The sequence below is a fragment of the Salmo salar genome, chromosome 19 (assembly GCF_965601325.2).
Source record: "Salmo salar chromosome 19, fSalSal1, whole genome shotgun sequence".
Taxonomy (NCBI): domain Eukaryota; kingdom Metazoa; phylum Chordata; class Actinopteri; order Salmoniformes; family Salmonidae; genus Salmo; species Salmo salar.
The window spans coordinates 63,168,719-63,187,274 of record NC_138309.1 but is presented as its reverse complement, the minus strand read 5'-3'; the positions used below and the strand labels follow the sequence as shown (position 1 = coordinate 63,187,274).

At 41.8% G+C, this 18,556-nt stretch overlaps 2 protein-coding genes across 3 annotated transcripts; one reads left to right on the top strand and one right to left on the bottom strand.

Moving 5' to 3' along the window:
* Positions 1-98: 98 nt before the first annotated feature.
* On the bottom strand, positions 99-17,912 carry LOC106579167 (7-methylguanosine phosphate-specific 5'-nucleotidase). Of its 2 annotated transcripts, XM_014158793.3 has the most exons (10): positions 14,752-14,943; positions 13,573-13,647; positions 11,785-11,883; positions 8,117-8,186; positions 7,828-7,874; positions 7,602-7,687; positions 7,319-7,408; positions 2,689-2,851; positions 1,950-2,150; positions 99-1,486 (listed from the first exon to the last, which is right to left on the bottom strand). In XM_014158793.3, exons 1-10 carry the CDS (start codon positions 14,752-14,754, stop codon positions 1,370-1,372), a joined length of 951 nt encoding a protein of 316 aa, XP_014014268.1. In that variant the 5' UTR covers positions 14,755-14,943; the 3' UTR covers positions 99-1,369. The 2 variants fall into 2 exon arrangements, with proteins under 2 accessions (XP_014014268.1, XP_045558521.1); XM_045702565.2 differs by lacking the exons at positions 13,573-13,647; positions 14,752-14,943 and adding an exon at positions 17,838-17,912.
* On the top strand, positions 15,399-18,534 carry LOC106579164 (kelch-like protein 10). Its single transcript, XM_014158789.2, has 5 exons — positions 15,399-15,577; positions 15,967-16,456; positions 16,683-17,291; positions 17,473-17,622; positions 18,160-18,534. Exons 1-5 carry the CDS (start codon positions 15,399-15,401, stop codon positions 18,532-18,534), a joined length of 1,803 nt encoding a protein of 600 aa, XP_014014264.2.
* The last annotated feature ends 22 nt before the right edge of the window (positions 18,535-18,556 follow it).

Genomic DNA, 18,556 nt, shown 5'->3' with positions numbered 1-18,556 from the left:
TCTTTTTGTTGCAGGATGTGATAATAACCATTTGTCAGAAACGAATCAAATGTTACAAACTGCATGCAGGGATACCTTTGAAAATGTCCACTAGGTGGCAGTATTGGAAAGTATTTAAAATGTGGATTAAAAAACAGAAAACCACAAAATAACACATTTGTTTTGTTCACAACTGTCTTCACCCTTCATTGGGTCTTGAGATAGTACGTTGATAATGCAAAAGACAAGTGTTCTCAACGACATACCTGGTTAAATACAGGCAAAACATACAATGGAAATGGCATAGTTCAAAAGCACTATTCTTCAATATTGTTTTAGGATGCCGGGAAATCTCAGCTTATATAGACATCTAGTTTAAAAGTATCTACCTACAAGGAAACCAATACCTCTGTGCAAAATAGTGGTTAAAGGGACATTTCTCCCAAATGTCATAATTTGCATTAACTATCCCTTTAATTGTCAAGGAAAGCTTTTCTAGCAGCATAAGCATTTTCCACTGACAATGTTCTACTGAACTCCCACAGAGTGACTCGTGAGGTAACCATTTCATCTGTTACAGTACTTGTTCAACCAAATATGCATAGGGCAGAATCCACACTTGACAATCACAAAATAATTGCGCCTCACAAATTAGAGGATGGGTATCGATATACACAAATGAATACATTTAGATTAAGACTAGTCTCATATACACACACACACACTATCACTGATCAACTCTTTCACACATGTTAATACTTACTGGGCGATACAGCAGCTTATACAGTGGATGCTCGTTACATAGCCCTGTGCCTTGGAAAATAAAATGAATAACGTCATAACATTCTCCCATAACCGTGCTTAGTCGGTTAGGTACCTTTTTTAAAGGCAATGTTTGCGAAGACCGCGTTCACGGTAAATGACGCATATGTCGGCTCAATCGGAAATTACCTTTAAAAGGGCGATCAGAATACTGGCCTTTAAGTTAAAGTTACAAAATCAACCACTTCCCCAAATGGAAGGAGCTGCTCGTCCTTAGAGTAGAGACGCCATAGAAACATACAGTAAATAGGTACAAACACTAGGTTAACACAATCAAGGGGCTTCAGTGGATGGGATTTGCAGCACCAACCCCACACATGAAACAAGGTGGTTTCATTTCAAATAATGTCACTGAGGTGTTGAATTGGTTTGAAGGTGCCTGAGGATTATTGTGGCGCTATAATAATTGTGGTCCATGCAGCTCTGTAAAGGTCAACAAAGGGTCAACTTCCTCTCTTTGTGATGTCGGCCATCATGGCGGTTGATTCCTGACGCCTGTGCAAACAGGAAGTAACCTGACCCTAGGTTAAAACTTTTGGCCCACGATTTGTTGCGTCCTCGCGGCGGTTCACTTGGCCGGCGCAGTGGTGATGTAGTTGAGGATGGCGTTGGGGACGTCCATGGTTTCATCCTTGACCAGGACGATGTCGTATGAGTTGACGAATGACTCTTTCCTCTCCTCCACCTGACCAAACGGAACAGTCAGTACATTTTTACATTATAGTCTTATCCAGAGTGACTTACAGGAGCAATTAGGGTTAAGTGCCTTGCTCAAGGACACAGACAGATTTTGTTTCACCTAGACGGCTCGGGAATTAGAACCGGTGACCTTTCGTTTACTGGCCCAACGCTCTTCACCGCTAGGCTACCTGCCGCCCTAGTATCCAGCTAACACAGTGCTTCAACACATTACATACACGGTTAGGAATACAAGTGAGCAGCACTAACAGATTGAAGGAATATTTCATGAAGTTTAGTACAAGTAAGTGTACTTCTGGCTTTTAAGTGGGTGTGTGGGAAATGTACAACATTTATCGGAAGTCAACGGTATGTCCTTTCAAAGTTCCTATACAAAACAGACTTCCTTTTAAATCCTCACCACTTCCAGGTTTGCAAAAAGGCAACACAAAGACAAATACAGCACCCACCTGGTCATTGAGGAAGCCTATGGTGAGGGCGTGCTGAGTGTGGGCCACCCCATCGGCCATGGTGAGGTCTCCCAGAGAGTCCCCTAGCAGTAGCACGTTGGGCCGTTCCTGGAGCTCCCTGAAGTGGGCCGCATGGAGCAGAGCGCCCTCTCGCTTGTTGAATGTGTGGATCAACTGGCCTTTGAACGCCCGCAGTACACCCTGCAGGAAAACATGGGGCGCACTAGCGGTCAACGGATTGCTGAGATTGGGGGGAAAAAACGTGAGACGTTTTGGTAATTTGGGCATAACGTGTACTTGCATTGGTTTAAGGCCAAAAATGCTATAAGTTGGTGAAAGTGATTAGGTAAACAAAACCAAAGTGTGGATTGCTGTATCTCCTTGTCCATAGACTGCTTTCAGGACACCAATATGTAATTTTGTAATGTGGGTGAACTATCACTTTAGCAGTTCCATAGGCATTAGGCCAGCGTTTCCCAAACTCGGTCCCGGGGACCCCAAGGTGTGCACATTTTGGTTTTTGCCCTCGCACTACACAGCTGATTCAAATAATCAAAGCTTGATGAGTTCGTTATTTGAATCAGCTCTGTAGTGCGAGGGAAAAATCCCAAACTTGCCCACCCTTGGGAAGTTTGGGAAACGCTGCATTAGGCACACGTCATACTACACATAATTAGACTCCATGCTAGACTGGTTTGAAAATGTCAAAATGAACCAAACAGTAAAGAAAGAAATGTACACTCTGGTCAAAGTCCATGTAGTTGGAGATGACGTGGACGTTGGGGTGGAAGACGTGGTTCTGTCTGATCACTTCCTCCAGGATGTCCCCCAAGCCAGCCGAGAAGATCAACAGAGGAACCTGCTGCTCCTGCAGCCGGTCGAAGAACACCTTGTAGCCCTCCCTACAGAGACAGGGAGGGGGAAATATCATCATTGCTAATTCTTCTCTTCATCAGTATCCCATTATCTTCCTGCCTTCCTTACCCCCCACCACTGATGTAACCGATAAGGATAAAGACAATCCGTTTCCACCAGCATTTCTAGTAGCACTAAAAATGCTAACACGAAGATGTTGGATCCAGCTAAATAACCAGCTAATTGACTTAAAACAATCAACACCTCCCCTAGGTAAATGGAATATAAGGTTAGAGAGCCACTGAACACGCCGATTTGCATGTGTGTTTTTCTGTTGCTCATTAGAAAAACTAGATTTCAGTCTTGTAGGTGTCTTTCCTGACCGATTCCATGTTTATTGCCTTACCTCCCCTTATCCTACCTCATTTGCACACACTGTATATAGACTTTTTCTATTGTATTATTGACTGTATGTTTGTTTATTCCATGTGTAACTCTGTGTTGTTGTTTGTGTCGCACTTTATCTTGGCCAGGTCGCAATTGTAAATGAGAACTTGTTCTCAACTAGCCTACCTGGTTAAATAAAGGTGAATTATTTTTTTTTTTTAATTAAGTAATTCTATCATCTCGTCAATAGGAGTAATCAGCTCAGTAATTTTTTGTAACAATGAATTGCCTTACTTGAAGGTACCTATACAAATTTGCGGGGGATATAATGAATTCCTCCTGTATTTCTTGAAATGATTTCAAAATTGAGCCTTTGAATAGTTGAAAGACTCTACAAAGCCCTCTTCCCATTCCCTAAATCCTTGGGACATAGTAACAGGAAGAAAGACTGGGTTGTGCAATATAGGCGAGTATCTAGAAATGTCATTACTCAGTTTATATTGCCGTTGAAACTCCCATGTCTTCGATGTAAGAGTAATAATTGGGTTTTGTTTAATCCTGTCAATAGAAATAGGGTCTGCTATAAAGGGAAGACATATCACAATATTGACTCATTTCAAGCCATGACAAATCCTTTTGGTTGTTGAATACATGATGCTGTGTGATTAAGTTGCGCCGCCCAGTAATATGATTTAAGGTTAGGGACGCCAAGCTCACCCAATTCTTTGAACTGCTGTCGTTTTTTATAACTAATACGAGCTTTTTTATTTTACCATAAAAATGTGCCTATTGCTGCATTTAGGCGAGTAAAGGTTTTAACAGGAAGCATTGAAAACAGATAAAGCGTTCTTGGTAAGACATTCATTTTCACTGAAACAACCCGACCTGCTGGAGATATAGGGAGGGGCATCCAACGGTCTTGATCTTCAGTGATTTTACTAGTCACACGGGGGTAGTTCAAAGCATATAGTTTCCCATAGTCTGACGTGATATTAACACAAGTAACGCATGCTTGTCCTTGATACTTGAGGGTGCATCACCGAATGTCACCATAGCAATAGTTCTACCAACGTTCATTTTATAGCCTGATGTAGCACTACTATTCACCTATTCATTTGAATATATTTGGAATCGTCGTGTCAGCCTCTTATGTACGGGATGACATTGTCTGCATATAGAGATATCTTGTGTTCGTTTGGCCCCACCTGCAAACCATGAATGTTTATGGCACTTCGAATAGCTTCTGCCAGAGGTTCTATACTAAGGGCAAATAACAGTGGCGAGAGACAATCTCCTTGACGATTTGCTCATTGTAGTTCTAACAGATGATTTTGGACTTGAATATATCAACTCTATCCATTTAAAAAGAAAACGCTCCCCATAACCAAACTTCTTTAACGTTGCTAAAAGAAAGACCCAGTCAACGTGGTGAAATGCCTTTTCTGCATCTCGAGATAGTATAACTGTTTGAGTTGGGTTTTTAGAGTAATTGATAATATTCAGAAGTCGTCCTATAGTCGACATTGAGTGACGTCCTTTAATGAACCCGGTTTGATCTGGATTGATTAATTGTATTACTACCTCCAACTATTTTTGTTAAAATCTTAGTAAGGATTTTAGAGTCACATTTTAGTACATTTACTGGTAAATGGGAACCACAGTCTAGTGGGTCCTTACCTCGCTTCTTTAATAGGGTGACGGTTGCTTCGATTTGTTGCTTTTTAATGGCAGTCGCTCTTTAAACTTCAAAATTGTGAACTATCGCTTTTAATACTGAGCATAGTGTGGGTGTGTTGGGAGTACGGTGAAGTTGCCCGTTGACGCTGACATTGGGTCAGCATTTCCCCAACTTATGTTTAAGGTTAGGATTGGGGGAGAGGAAGCTGATCCCTGTACCTAGGGGAGACTTCAGCCTGTTACCAACCCTTAGTCAATCTTTTGGAAGAAAATGTGTTTGACCAGATACAATGGCATTTCAGAGTAAACAAATGAACAACAGATTTTCAGCAAGCTTATAGGGAGGGCATTCAACATGTATGGCACTTACACAAATGACTGATGATTGGCTGAGAGAAATTGATAAAAGGATTGTGGAAGCTGTTTTGTTTGACTTCAGTGCAGCTTTTGACATTATCGATTATAATCTGCTGCTGGAAAAACGTATGTGTTGTGGATCAACAGTTACCCGTCTAACAGAACACAGAGGGTGTTCTTTAATGGAAACCTCTCCAACATGAGTCAAGCATTCCCCAGGGCAGCTGGCTAGGCCCCTTACTTTTTTCAATCTTCACTAATGACCTGTCACTGGCTCTGAGTAAAGCCTGTGTGTCTATGTACACTGACGAGTCAGCACTATACACGTCAGCTACCACAGAAAGTGAAATCACTGCAACACACAGAGCTACAGTCAGTTTCAGAATGGGTGGCAAGACATAAGTTAGTCCTAAATATAAAAAAAAGTAAAAGTATTGTATTTGGGACAAATCATTCACTAAACCTCAACTACATCTTGTAATGACAAATGTGGAAATTGAGCAAGTTGGGGAGACCAAACTTCTTGGTGTAACCCTGAATTGTAAATGGTCATGGTCAAAACACATTGATGCAACAGTAGCTAAGATGGAGTGAGGTATGTCCATAAAAAAGCGCTACTCTGCCTTCTTAACAACGCTATCAACAAGGCAGGTCCTACATACCCTAGTTTTGTCGCATCTGGACTACTGTCCAGTCGTGTGGTCTGGTGCCACAAAGAGGGATTCAAGAAAAGTATACTGACCAAAAATATAAACGCAACAATTTAAAAGATTTTGCTGAGTTACAGTTCATGTAAGGAAATGAGTCAATTGAAATATGTAAAGTCCTAATCTATAGATTTCACATGACTGGGAAAAGGCCCACCCACTGGGGAGCCAGGCCCAGCCAATCAGAATGAGTTTTTCCCCACTAAAGGGCTTTATTACAGACAGAAATACTCTGCAGCAACCCCCCCTCCCCCGACAATCCCGCAGGGGAAGAATGTGAAGGTCCCGGGCTGGTGGTCTGCAGTTGAGGCCAGTTGGACGTACTGCCAAATTCTCTAAAACGACGTTGGAGGTGGCTTATGGTATAGAAATGAACGTTAAATTATCTGCCAACAGCTCTGGTGGACATTCCTGCAGTCAGCATGCTAATTGCAGGCTTCCTCAAAACTTGGAGACATCTGTGGCATTGTATTGTGTGCCAAAACGGCATATTTTAGAGTGGCCTTTTATTGTCACCAGCACAAGGTTCACCTGTGTAATGATCATGCTATTTAATCAGTTTCTTGATATCCCACACCTGTCAAGTGGATGGATTAATTTGGCAAAGGAGAAATGCTCAATAACAGGGATTTAAACAAATTTGTACACCAAATTTGAGAGAAATAAGCTTTTTTTATGTATGGAACATTTCTGGGATCTTTTATTTCAGGTCATGAAACATGGGACCAGCACTTTACAGCATTTTGCGTTTATATTTTTGTTCAGTGTACAATTGTTCCAGAACAGGGCAGCACAGCTGGCCCTTAAATGTACAGAGATCTAACATGAATAATATGCATGTCAATCTCTCCTGGCTCAAAGTGGAGGAGAGATTGACTTCATCACTACTTGTATTTATGAGAGGTATTGACAGGTTGAATGCACCGAGCTGTCTGTTTGAACTACTAGCACACAGCTCGGACACCCATGCATACCCCACAAGACATGCCACCAGTGGTCTCGTCAAAGTCCCCAAGTCCAGAACAAACTACGGGAGGCGCACAGTACTACATGGAGCCATGACTACATGGAACCCTATTCCACATCAAGTAACTTATGCAAGCAGTAAATTAGATACCATTTTTATTTTATTTTAAAGATAAAAATACACCTTATGGGACTGTGGAGACACACACATATCATTACATACGCACTATACACACACACGTACACGTGGATTTTGTGTTGTAAATATGTGGTAGTAGAGTAGTGGCCTGAGGGCACACATTTAATGCGTTGTGAAATCTGTTGTAATGTTTATAAAATTGTATAACTGCCTTGGCAGCAGCTAATGGGGACCCATAAATACTTCACCCTGGAGTGTTCAGAGTCCTACAGTGATCTGACCTGAGCATGGCACTGGACTGCTTCACTGCCTGAGCCAGCAGGTCCCTCCTGATCTTCTGTTGGATCAGCAGCTCATGGACACTGGTCCACCTGCAATGAAAAACCCAGGACACTGAGTTAGTGTTCCATTTAAATGACCACTTAGCGACCTAACATACACATAGAAAATGGAAATTAGATTTGAACTGTACGGAAGACACTTTTTGGCATGAAACCAGAAAGAGAGGCTGAATATGTTTAGGTGTAGTGTGAGGTGGATACTGCCAGTCTGCCAGCCACTCACCACTCCACCATGTGGGGAAGCTTCTCCTCAACGGTGCGAGTTGCGTCGATCTCAATGGGGTAGTAGGTATTCAACAACTGCCTAATCTACATGGAAGGGAAAAGCGTGAGAGAGACACACAACAAAATATCTCAAAAGAGAATTGACTTTTTCCTTCTGTCTCATGAGAGGAACACAGTACATTAACTTTCTCTGAGTCCTCTCCTGGTTTTGTGATTGTACTCACCATTTTCTTACAGGCGTCATTGATGAGCAAGTCGTTATCCAGGATATCTTAAACGGCGGGAAAGAAAATGGTAAGGGACAATATCTAATTGCACTTCGAAATAACTACTTTTGTAATCGCTTGGTATAATGAGCCAAGGTAGTGTTCATTACAGCACGCAATAGAAAATGTTTTGTAAGGAAATATGAAAATGAGTTTCTTATTGGACAAATCTAGGACCCTCGGTTTTCTTCCCTTGGTGCCTAATGAACATGACCCAAGTCTTGGTGATGGGGACCTGTGTACTCACTGTGAGTGGTGGGGCACCTCTTCCCGTTGTGGGCAAATCTGCTGAGGGTCATGTCAAAGTCCGAGATCACCTGTAGATACCAGGCATTGCTAAGAAGGAAGTCCTTTCCACTCATACACATTCACTGAATTATTATTATTATAGATTAGCTTTAATATTGCAGATGGATTGTGGGTTCTATCGATTGAATTGTTTGCATTAAAAAAAAAACAAGGGGGATTATAAATTATTTATACCCCCCCAACCCTCCCTCCCGATTGGAGTAAACTAACGGACAACCATACTTCTACTGCTACTTACAGCTATTTTCACATGTAAGGTACATGTAGTTAAATAATTATGCATATATTCTGAACTTCCTTTTTCTGCAAGTGCTGGATTTTCACCCACAGCAGCCAATCCACTATTCAGTCTTAACTCCAACCTTCCAATGTTCAGATTAACCCAGCTTTCCCAGTATAATGCCATTTTGCCATTTCCTTTTGCAATACATCCCTCCATTTTACTTTGATGTCTACCAATATTGTCCTAAAAATATATACTTTACCCAAGAGTATAATGATATTTCCACTGACTGATCGTAGTTTTTCAGATCCCCTATCAATACAGTTTTGCAGGTCCATCAGAACTCTATTATGACAGAACAACCATTCCTGGACCTGACTCCTTAAGCGAGCCATTGAAGAACAGTACCAAAGAAAATGTTCTATTGATTATGTTTCCTTGTGGCAGAGTCTGCACTACGCTGACTGTTAAAATGCCCCCGATATTGAACATTGTTTTTGTAGCAAGTATTTTACATAACAGCTTAAACTGAAACTGATTGATTGATGTGTCAGTTGTTGTATTATATATCAGTTCAGAAACCCGATGCCATGGTATTGGGACATCAAAGACCTGTTCCTAACTGACTTGAACGTTATACGGTATTGCCGTCAAACCGTTTGACTTTAAGTGGAACTGGTACATTTGATTTATACTAATCATTTTAAGCCATTTATGATTTTTAACAGGTGGCAGATAGGCTAATTATTTAGTTTCTTCTTTAAGTTATGGTCTCTTCCAATTTTGTGTCAGAGCTGCAATGAGTTGGTTATATTTTTGTATTGAGCATACACCTCCATACACTGTTGTTAGTTGCTTGTGTGACATCATTTTACCATTCTTGTTTAAAATATCCTTCATTAATAGGGGCAGCAGGTAGCCTAGTGGTTAGAGCGTTGGGCCAGTAACCGAAAAGCTGCTAGATCGAATCCCTGAGCTGACAAGGTACAAATCTGTCATTCTGCCCCTGAACAAGGCAGTTAACCCACTGTTCCTAGGCCGTCATTGTAAATACGAATTTGTTCTTAACTGACTTGCCTAGTTAAAATAAAAAGAAATATCCTTCTTGTACATTTTTTCACTTTTTTCTTCTGTCAGTACATTGGAGTTTAGCCACATAATTTGCTGTAATATTAGATCTGCCATTGTCAATACACCGAATCCACCGTTTTAATGTGTAAAAAGGCTCTTAAACATAGGATCGACCCGTTTGGATTTAGATAAAGCCTCCATTGTACCAACATTTTAAGAGAGAGGTTTAATACCTTATTATTTAATAGTTTAAACCCTCCAAAATAATGTTCGTTATATAAATATGCTCGTTTAACTTTATCTGGTTTGCCATTCCAAATAAAGTGGGGGGAAAAATTCCCGCATGATTTGAAAAACGATTATTCAGGAGTCGGTAGAGACATTAATAAATATGTAAAGTGCGATATCATTAGTGAATTAAACAGGGTAATGTTCCCGTAAATGGATAGGCGTTTCCCTCTCCATAGTTTCAAGATGATCTATTTAGCTAAGTTTTCTATCAAAGTTAAGGATTGCAAGGTCGCTCAACTTTTCTGGGATATGTACACCAAGCACATCGACTTCACCATTTAAAATCGGGAGACAACATGGCAATTTAAAGTCTCTTTTAGAGACCCAATCCATTAATAGTACACTTATCATAGTTGGGTTTTAGACTAGAGAAACTGGAGAAATTATCCAGGTCCTCAATGAGGCTCTTTCAAGGTTGAAGATTGAGGACTCAAGAGAACTTGAATCATCGGCGTACATTGATACTTTTGTCTCTAATCCATACATTTTTACCCCTTAATGTTATCATTAGATCTGATTTTTAAAGCTAGCCGTTCAATGGCCATAATAAGTAGGTATGGTGACAGAGGGCAACCTTATTTTACGCCTCCTGACAATTCAAAGTTCCCAGAGAATGAATCGTTATTTATTATTTTACATAAAGGATTGTTGTACATTACTTTTACCAATCTTATGAGTGATTCTCCAAAATGTATCACTTGGTATGGAAACTGCTTGGCATCCAACTGCAAGGCGCTACAGAGGGTAATGCGTATGACCCAGTACATCACTGCGGCCAAGCTCCCTGCTATCCAGGACCTTTATACCAGGCGTTGTCAGAAGAAGGCCCTAAAAATTGTTAAAGACTCCGGCCACACAAGTCATAGACTGCTCTCTCTGCTACGGCACGGAAAGCAGTACCGATATACCAAATCTGGAACCAACAGGACCCTGAACAGCTTCTAACCCCTAAGCTATAAGACTGCTAAATAGTCAACCGGAATATCTGCATTGACCCTTTTTGCAACTCTTTTGACTGATCACATACGCTGCTGTTACTGTTTATCACACTGCTGCTATTCTCTGTTAATCATATATGTAGTCACTTTAACTATACATTCATGTACATACTACCTCAATTAGCCCGACTAACCGGTGCGCCCGCACATTGGCTACCCGGTCTATCTGCATTGTGTCCCGCCACCCACCAACTCCTCTTTTACGCTACTGCTACTCTCTGTTTATCATATATGCATAGTCACTTTAACCATACCTACATGTACATACTACCTCAATTAGCCTGACTAACCGGTGCCTGTATATAGCCTCGCTACTGATATAGCCTCGCTAATGTACATAGCCACTCTACTGTTATTTTTCACTGTCTTTTTACTGTTGTTTTTATTTCTTTACTTATCATTCACCTAATACCTATTTTTTTTACTTAAAAATTGCACTGTTGGTTATGGCCTGTAAGTAAGCATTTCACTGTAAGGTCTATCTGTTGTATTCGGCGTATGTGACAAAAACTTTGATTTATTATCTCTCCCGTTGCCTAGTCACTTTATCCCTACCTACATATCTACCTCAATGACCTCATACCCGTGCACCTGGACTTGGTACTGGTACCCCGTGTATATATCCAAGTTATCGCTACTCATTGTGTATTTATTCATTGTGTTATTATTTTTACTATTTCTTTTTTTCTCTCTGCATTGTTGGGAAGGGCCCGTAAGTAACCATTTCACTGTTAGTCTACACCTGTCGTATACAAAGCACGTGACAACACTTTTTTTATTTGAACAGTTGTTCCATCCCCGAGCCCAGCTCAAAGACTCAACTTGCTATGTAAATTCTGCCCCCTCTGTTATTGTGTGAGTGCGACCCCTCCCCTATTGTCATGGATGGTACTCAGAAGTGTTTGCTAAATTTCTACTCATACACATAAACACTCTTGTGGGGTGCTATTGCAGTGTGCTTTTTTTTTGGCTAGGTCTAAGTGACCTTTGACCCTGTGTACAGTACTTCTGGCCAGTGGTTACCTGGAGGGCATCTGGCCCGGCTCGTTGCATGGCCTGTATGGTCTCCTCCACTCTGCTGCGGTCCCTCATCAGCACAGAGGCCTTGGCCAGCTCTGGGATCTGGGGAACAACAAGAAGACAGGCGTTGGATACCTGTACCAGTGGGGACCATTCCACGTGGTGGTTGAGGAAGGAAGGACCAAGGGACGGAGGGGTGGGGGGACTAGAGTCAGTAGATTATACTACAAGGCTCTACACCGCTAAGTCGGGAATAAAGTAATGCATTTACTACAGTACAAAAACATTCCTATGATGGAGCTTAAAACAAAGCGGCCGGAAGTAAATCAACAGGAATGTGTTCAGTATGGACAATAAGATGAATGTGGCTCTATAAAATCGCAAACCAATTGTACGAGGCTATTTCTGAATTAAAAAGCCCGTATTTGAACCTCCCGAAATCTCACACACATATCTTTAGTAGAGTCTGAATCCAAAATAATAATACAAATCCCACACGTGCTATTGTTGCTATCAAACTGTAGGGGGCGCAAAAGGACAAATGTAAACAATAGGGGACAACGCTAACCCACATAGGCCTACTTGAATACACTGTGGTTAGTTTTCAGATACTTCTCCCGCCACCATGTTAACACCATATGTATCATGCTGAGCTAATTGCTTTAATTTACTAGTCAACTACGGAGCCTGCGTTTCTCAAAATGTAGCCGATTTCTTCCAAGTTAGTAATACTAGACTACACACGAAGACATATTTTTACCATTACAAAGCTACTACACAGCCTAGGTTGACTTAAAGAGAAAAATAGGAGGGTAGGATACAATTCTTCCAAATCCACACAGTTTGCAGTTATTAACTGTTTGCAGTTATTATAGACCCGGTCTGGGCCCGGTTTCCCAAAAGCATCGAAAGGCTAAGTTCATCATTTGAACCTTCATAGGAGCATTGTTAAATCTCCAAGCTGTTTGCCAAAACCATTGTTATTAACGTTGCACTTGTAATCTAAAGCCTGCCTCAGACCACTCGTAGAATAGCTAAATCCATTTTTCGACGCTTTTTTTGCCCTCCCGTGTCAATTTATACACAGAACATCTCCGTGACCGCCGACAACTTCAGAACGAAGTTGACTACAAATAAAGTTGCCAATGTCTTTGCAGTTGATACAAACAACTATATTATATTACGTATTCAAATTAAAACCGAGATGACTGCAATAAAATCAAAATATGGTAGGCTATAGGCCTATTTCAATCATATTTCATGTTCAATAAATGTAGTTTTATTTAGCTACTTGTAGGCTACTGTCTGTAATCTCAATATATTTAATGATGTGTAGCCTAACATGTGCACAATGATGTGCCAAATCGGTGATTTAGTAAATGTTTATAGCGTAAGCATTAGAATAAGCCACCTCAATATTTGCAGACGGGGTAATATCTCTCTAGCAGCTGATACGTCGTCAGTATTGTGAAATAATTCAAATATTAAGGCCTGATTTGAATTGAGGAAGCTGATCCAAGAGCAGTACTGCCTTTCTTTCGACCCTATCAGTATCGACACATGCTCCAACGACATGCGTTTCCCAAATCACCAAATACAGTGCATTCTAATAGGCTACAAATAGTGTGGAATTCGAACAGTTTAGATGCATATTGTAAATTCAAAGGAGAGACTGTCAGACAAAACGCATGCAGTTACTGATTAGCAGTGATGGATTTGGATGAATTAATTGTACTAGGCATGGGTAAAGAGGAGAGCAGTAGACAACAATAGAACAGAGAGCTGTCTGACCTCAGACTTTGTCAGCTGGTGCCAGATTGCTAGGGCAGTCCGTACTGGCAAATATATCCAGGGGATGTGGTATATCTGAGCCAAGAACCAGGGAGAGAGGTATTAGCTAATTAATGGGACTCATGGAACAGGAGACATCATCATCATCCAGTCACTGATGTCTCATGGCAGAGCGGAAAAAACACAACGCTTAGCTTATCCAATTTATATTAAAACGGCATTTCCGGCACTTTTCAACCTCATTTATCAGCTCCAGCACCAAACCAGTGTCTACATATGTGAAAACAATGCGTTTATATGATCTGTGGTTAAAAAGATAAGGTTAAAAAAAAAATTATCCTCTGTGATATCAAAGGGTAGGATTAAAAGTAAAAACGGTGATTTTTCCAAACCTGCAACGGGTTTCTATCCCAAGGGAGGGTATTCTCTTGCTCCGCACGTCTCCGCGAATCTCATAGTTTGAAAATCAGTTTTAAAAGTTAACTTTTGTTGTAGACTAACAGTGAAATGCTTAACTTTTTAAAGGTAATTTTTACATTTTAACTTTATATATCTTTCTACAAAACGTAGAAATGTGCCGTTTACACATATGTTGCCACTGACAATGTTCTGGAGATAATGAAAATGAGGTTGAAACGTGGAGTTACCGTTTAACAGTCATTCTACTCAAGATACCCGAGTAGGATGACTGTACTCTGTGCCCCAATACAAAACAAACATTTGCCAATATGAATTGAGATAATGTCAATTACTTTTGTCAGTAATAATTAACATGACTACAGGCATGTACATAGCTAGCTAGATGTAATAACTAGCTCTGTGTGTTCTGTAGTTTGAGAACATTTTAATCATTTCAATATGTTTGCAATAAATGATATTTCCCTCACTTTTTAACATCCTTCCTTGGTAAATATGGCATTATTACGTTGTGCTCATCATTCCAATTCAAAACAATATGGTAAACAACCGTAGCTAACCTAGCAAAGTGTGTGGTTACCTTGCACTGCTATCCAAAATAACGCAAACCAACGAGATGTTTCTCTCGGTAAGCCATTAGAACTCTAGTGTCCCTTGTTTTTTTTTATTGTGCAATCTTGCCAGCAGTGCATAGGAATAACCAATGACAATGCTATCTAACGTTAGCTACGTTAGATATTTAACAGGCCAAGAGACACTTACCATTTTCAGACGCTAGCTAGCTAACTAGACAAACTGGTGTGCAGTGAGCAATAAACATACGTATTTGCAATACATCAATGAAAGGTTGGTCTGAGTAAATGTAGCTACAACTAATCTGAAAAATAATACTGCTAGCTTGCCAGCTAGATTTGTTTACATGTCAAAATCTTGTTGCACCTGCAGTCCTCCCTCTGAAACAGACTAACGTAAACAGTGGTTCCCATACGTTGATAACATTTTTTTTTTTAAAGTAGCTAGATATTGGCGGTTGTTGATCAAATGGATGTCACCTGAAAACTGAATCAAATTCCAGAATAATTCAGAATATACCCCAAAGTGTCATCTGTTTGGACATATTTTATTTTTAAATATAGCATGTCAGTTAAGTTCACAATAATTACCATTTAAAACATTTTTATTGTACATTTTATATTTTGGGGCTCTTAACTTTTTTTTTTTTTTTAGATTATTTCATTATTGGATCATGTTACCATGGTAAATTGATTGCTTTGTATCAACAGAGAAGTGGAAGAAATGCCATTGTGGTGTATCAATGTATGGATGTTCTAGAACTCAACAAGAATGGAAAGCAAAGTTCTCTCTCTATCAAATCAAACATTTCACAAACCGAAAAGTCTGCTGAAGACATGGAAGAGTCTAGAACCTTAACCAAATTTCAAAAGGAGAAGACTACTGGTGCCATGGCCTGCAACATTTTCAATGAGCTACGCCTGGAAGAGAAACTCTGCGATGTGGTCATCAAAGTCGAGGGAGTTGAATTCAGTGCCCACAAGACTATCCTGTGTGGATGCAGCTCGTATTTCCGGTGAGAGGCTTGTCTGTGGTGATTGTACCATAAACATGCAAACAAAAATCCCTTTAACATTCTAAATATGAACTGATATAGATGAAGAATGGAGACTTTAGTCTCAATCCATGCCCAGGAGAGAGTACCAACACTAGCCCAGTTTCCCAACACGATTGAGCCTTCTTCTGTAAATACATTTAATTCAGATTAATCATAATTTGTCTTCATAGACACATCTTCAATTATTTCTGGACTATGGTTAATGCTTAAATCAAAAGAGTTTCATAGGCCAGATACATGTATCCAACTCTGGACAGTAAAATTTTTTGAGAATTAGTTTCTGGGTCTGTGACGTGTGAAACTGTCCCTCAGTGAGTTGTCAATGTTTTGCCTTTTTCCCTCCGCAGTGCTCTGTTCACCAGTGGCTGGAACCCCTGCGAGAAACGTATGTACACCATCCCAGGTGTATCTCCTGAGATTATGAGGATGCTCATCGAGTACGCCTACACCCGGACCGTCCCGGTCACGGCGGACAATGTGGAGCTGCTCCTAGAGGCGGCCGACCAGTTCTCCATCCTGGGCATCGTGCAGGCCTGCTGCCACTTCCTGGAAACCCAGCTGTGTCTGGAAAACTGCATCGGCATCTGCAAGTTTGCCGACTTCTACTCCTGCCCGGAGCTGCAGCGCCGAGCACTCTTATTCATCCTGCACCACTTTGAGGAAATCGTCTGCTGCTCCCAGGAGTTCCTGGAGCTGTCTCTGGCCCAACTCCTCGACCTCATCAAGAAGGACGACCTGAACGTGAGGCAGGAGAACATTGTGTTTGAGGCCATCCTGCGCTGGATCGCCCACACTCCTGCCAGCCGCAGGCACTGGATCTCTGTGCTACTGCCAAAGGTGACGGTCCACTTATAAAACGGTCACTGATCAAAGGCCTACTTTTTTGTTCTCATACTGGGCACCTATGGAGCTAACAACAACCAAGTGAAAATTGGTTTCATAATATGTGCCACATTATGTTAGACAAGAAGTGTGTTTGCTTAGTCTTACATACCTCTATCTGGTTTGCTTTGAGTGTTTTTCAACTGTATGAAATCCCTTACATTTAATTCTGTCCATCTAGGTGCGAATGGCTTTGATGAATGCTGACTACTTCATAAACCATGTGAGGAACAACTCCCTGGTGAAGGACAGCGATGAATGCAAACCAATCATCCTCAACGCCTTAAAGGCCATATACGAACTCAACATGCACGGCCCCTCCATTTCCAGCAATCCGCTGAGGCGACCTCGCCTGCCCTACGCCATCCTACTGGCTATCGGCGGCTGGAGTGGAGGCAACCCGACCAATGTCATCGAAGCATACGACACGAGGGCCGACAGTTGGGTGACTGTAGCGCAGGAAGAGAGCCCACGGGCTTACCACGGTGCTGCATACCTCAACGGGTTCGTCTACTGCTTAGGCGGCTTTGACAGCATGGACTACTTCAACAGCGTCCGCAGGTTCAACCCCATCACGTGCACCTGGCACCAAGTTGCGCCCATGCACTCGCGGCGCTGCTACGTCAGTGTGACAGTGTTGGACGGCTGCATTTATGCCATAGGCGGCTTCGATGGCTACGGGCGTCTTACCAGTGTGGAGCGGTACGAGCCTGAGACAAACCAGTGGACCCTGGTAGCACCGATGCACGAGAAGAGGAGCGATGCCAGTGCCACCACACTGCATGGCAAGGTAGGCAGAAGTTGAAGGGGAATAGATAAGTGATGCCTGCCAATACTCATGTGGCAGTACGAAAGAGTAATTCGTATTAAACCGAAAACAGTAAATGGCAAACTAGACTACTAGATTGCACCTTACAAGTAAAAAATAACAGTTGTGATGCGTCAATCCCGTGGGGTTCTCTGGCGTTCAGGTGTACGTCTGTGGAGGCTTCAATGGGACCGAGTGCTTGTTCAATGCAGAGAGCTACTGTCCCAAGACTAACCAATGGACCCTGATTGCCCCTATGAGTCGCCGCCGCAGTGGGGTCGGCGTCATTGCATACAAGGAGCACCTCTATGCAGTAAGTTATACATAAAACATGAGTCAGAGCAGCACTTCTAGTCGGAACAAACTAAGTAGTCATGTCTGCAGGACTAACACTTTTGTAATGTGATTTGGTCTGTACATTCAAAACCCTTGTCTCAGGACAAGTCCGGGGTGTGCAGGCGCTTTACTCATGGTACAATTCAATGGGAGATATTCAGAATTGAGGATAAAACAAATTGCAGTAATTACCTGGAACACTGAGATGGCCTTTGGAGACGATGGTGCTCAGCTCCTCAGTGAGATTGATTGCGGTGTAAAACTACCAGTCTGGAATAGATGGGACGTCAATTAGCTCAATAGTCTCAGGCTGTCAAGCAAGTTACATTTGGACAGTACAACTTGAATATAAGCAGCTGTTCTTTCATTAAGCTTTTCTTTACATTTAATGTAAAGTTTAATGAATGTATATGTGGCTAATTAAACATACACATGAATTGTCTCTAGCTTTGTTTCTTTCTCACAACATTTGAAATCCAATTAGCCTCAGACTCACTAGATTGTTCTACCCTAGGTTGGAGGCTTTGATGGCGCCAACCGTCTGAAGACCGCAGCGGTCTACAACCCACTGGACAACACTTGGCGCGCCTTGCCCACCATGTTCAACCCGCGCAGCAACTTTGGCATCGCCGTGGTGGATGACCTGCTATTCGTGGTGGGCGGCTTCAATGGTTTCAACACCACCTACAACGTGGAGTGCTACGACGGGAAGACAGACGAGTGGTATGACGCCCACGACATGCCCACTTTCCGCAGTGCCCTCGGTTGTTGCGTCGTGCCCGGCCTGCCCAACGTGGCACAGTATGCTGCCCCCCGCGACTCCCCAATGTTGCTCGCTGATGAATGGAACACACCTTCCTCCAAGACCAGGCTGGCCTCAAACCTATAGACAAGTACATCCTTCCCATTCC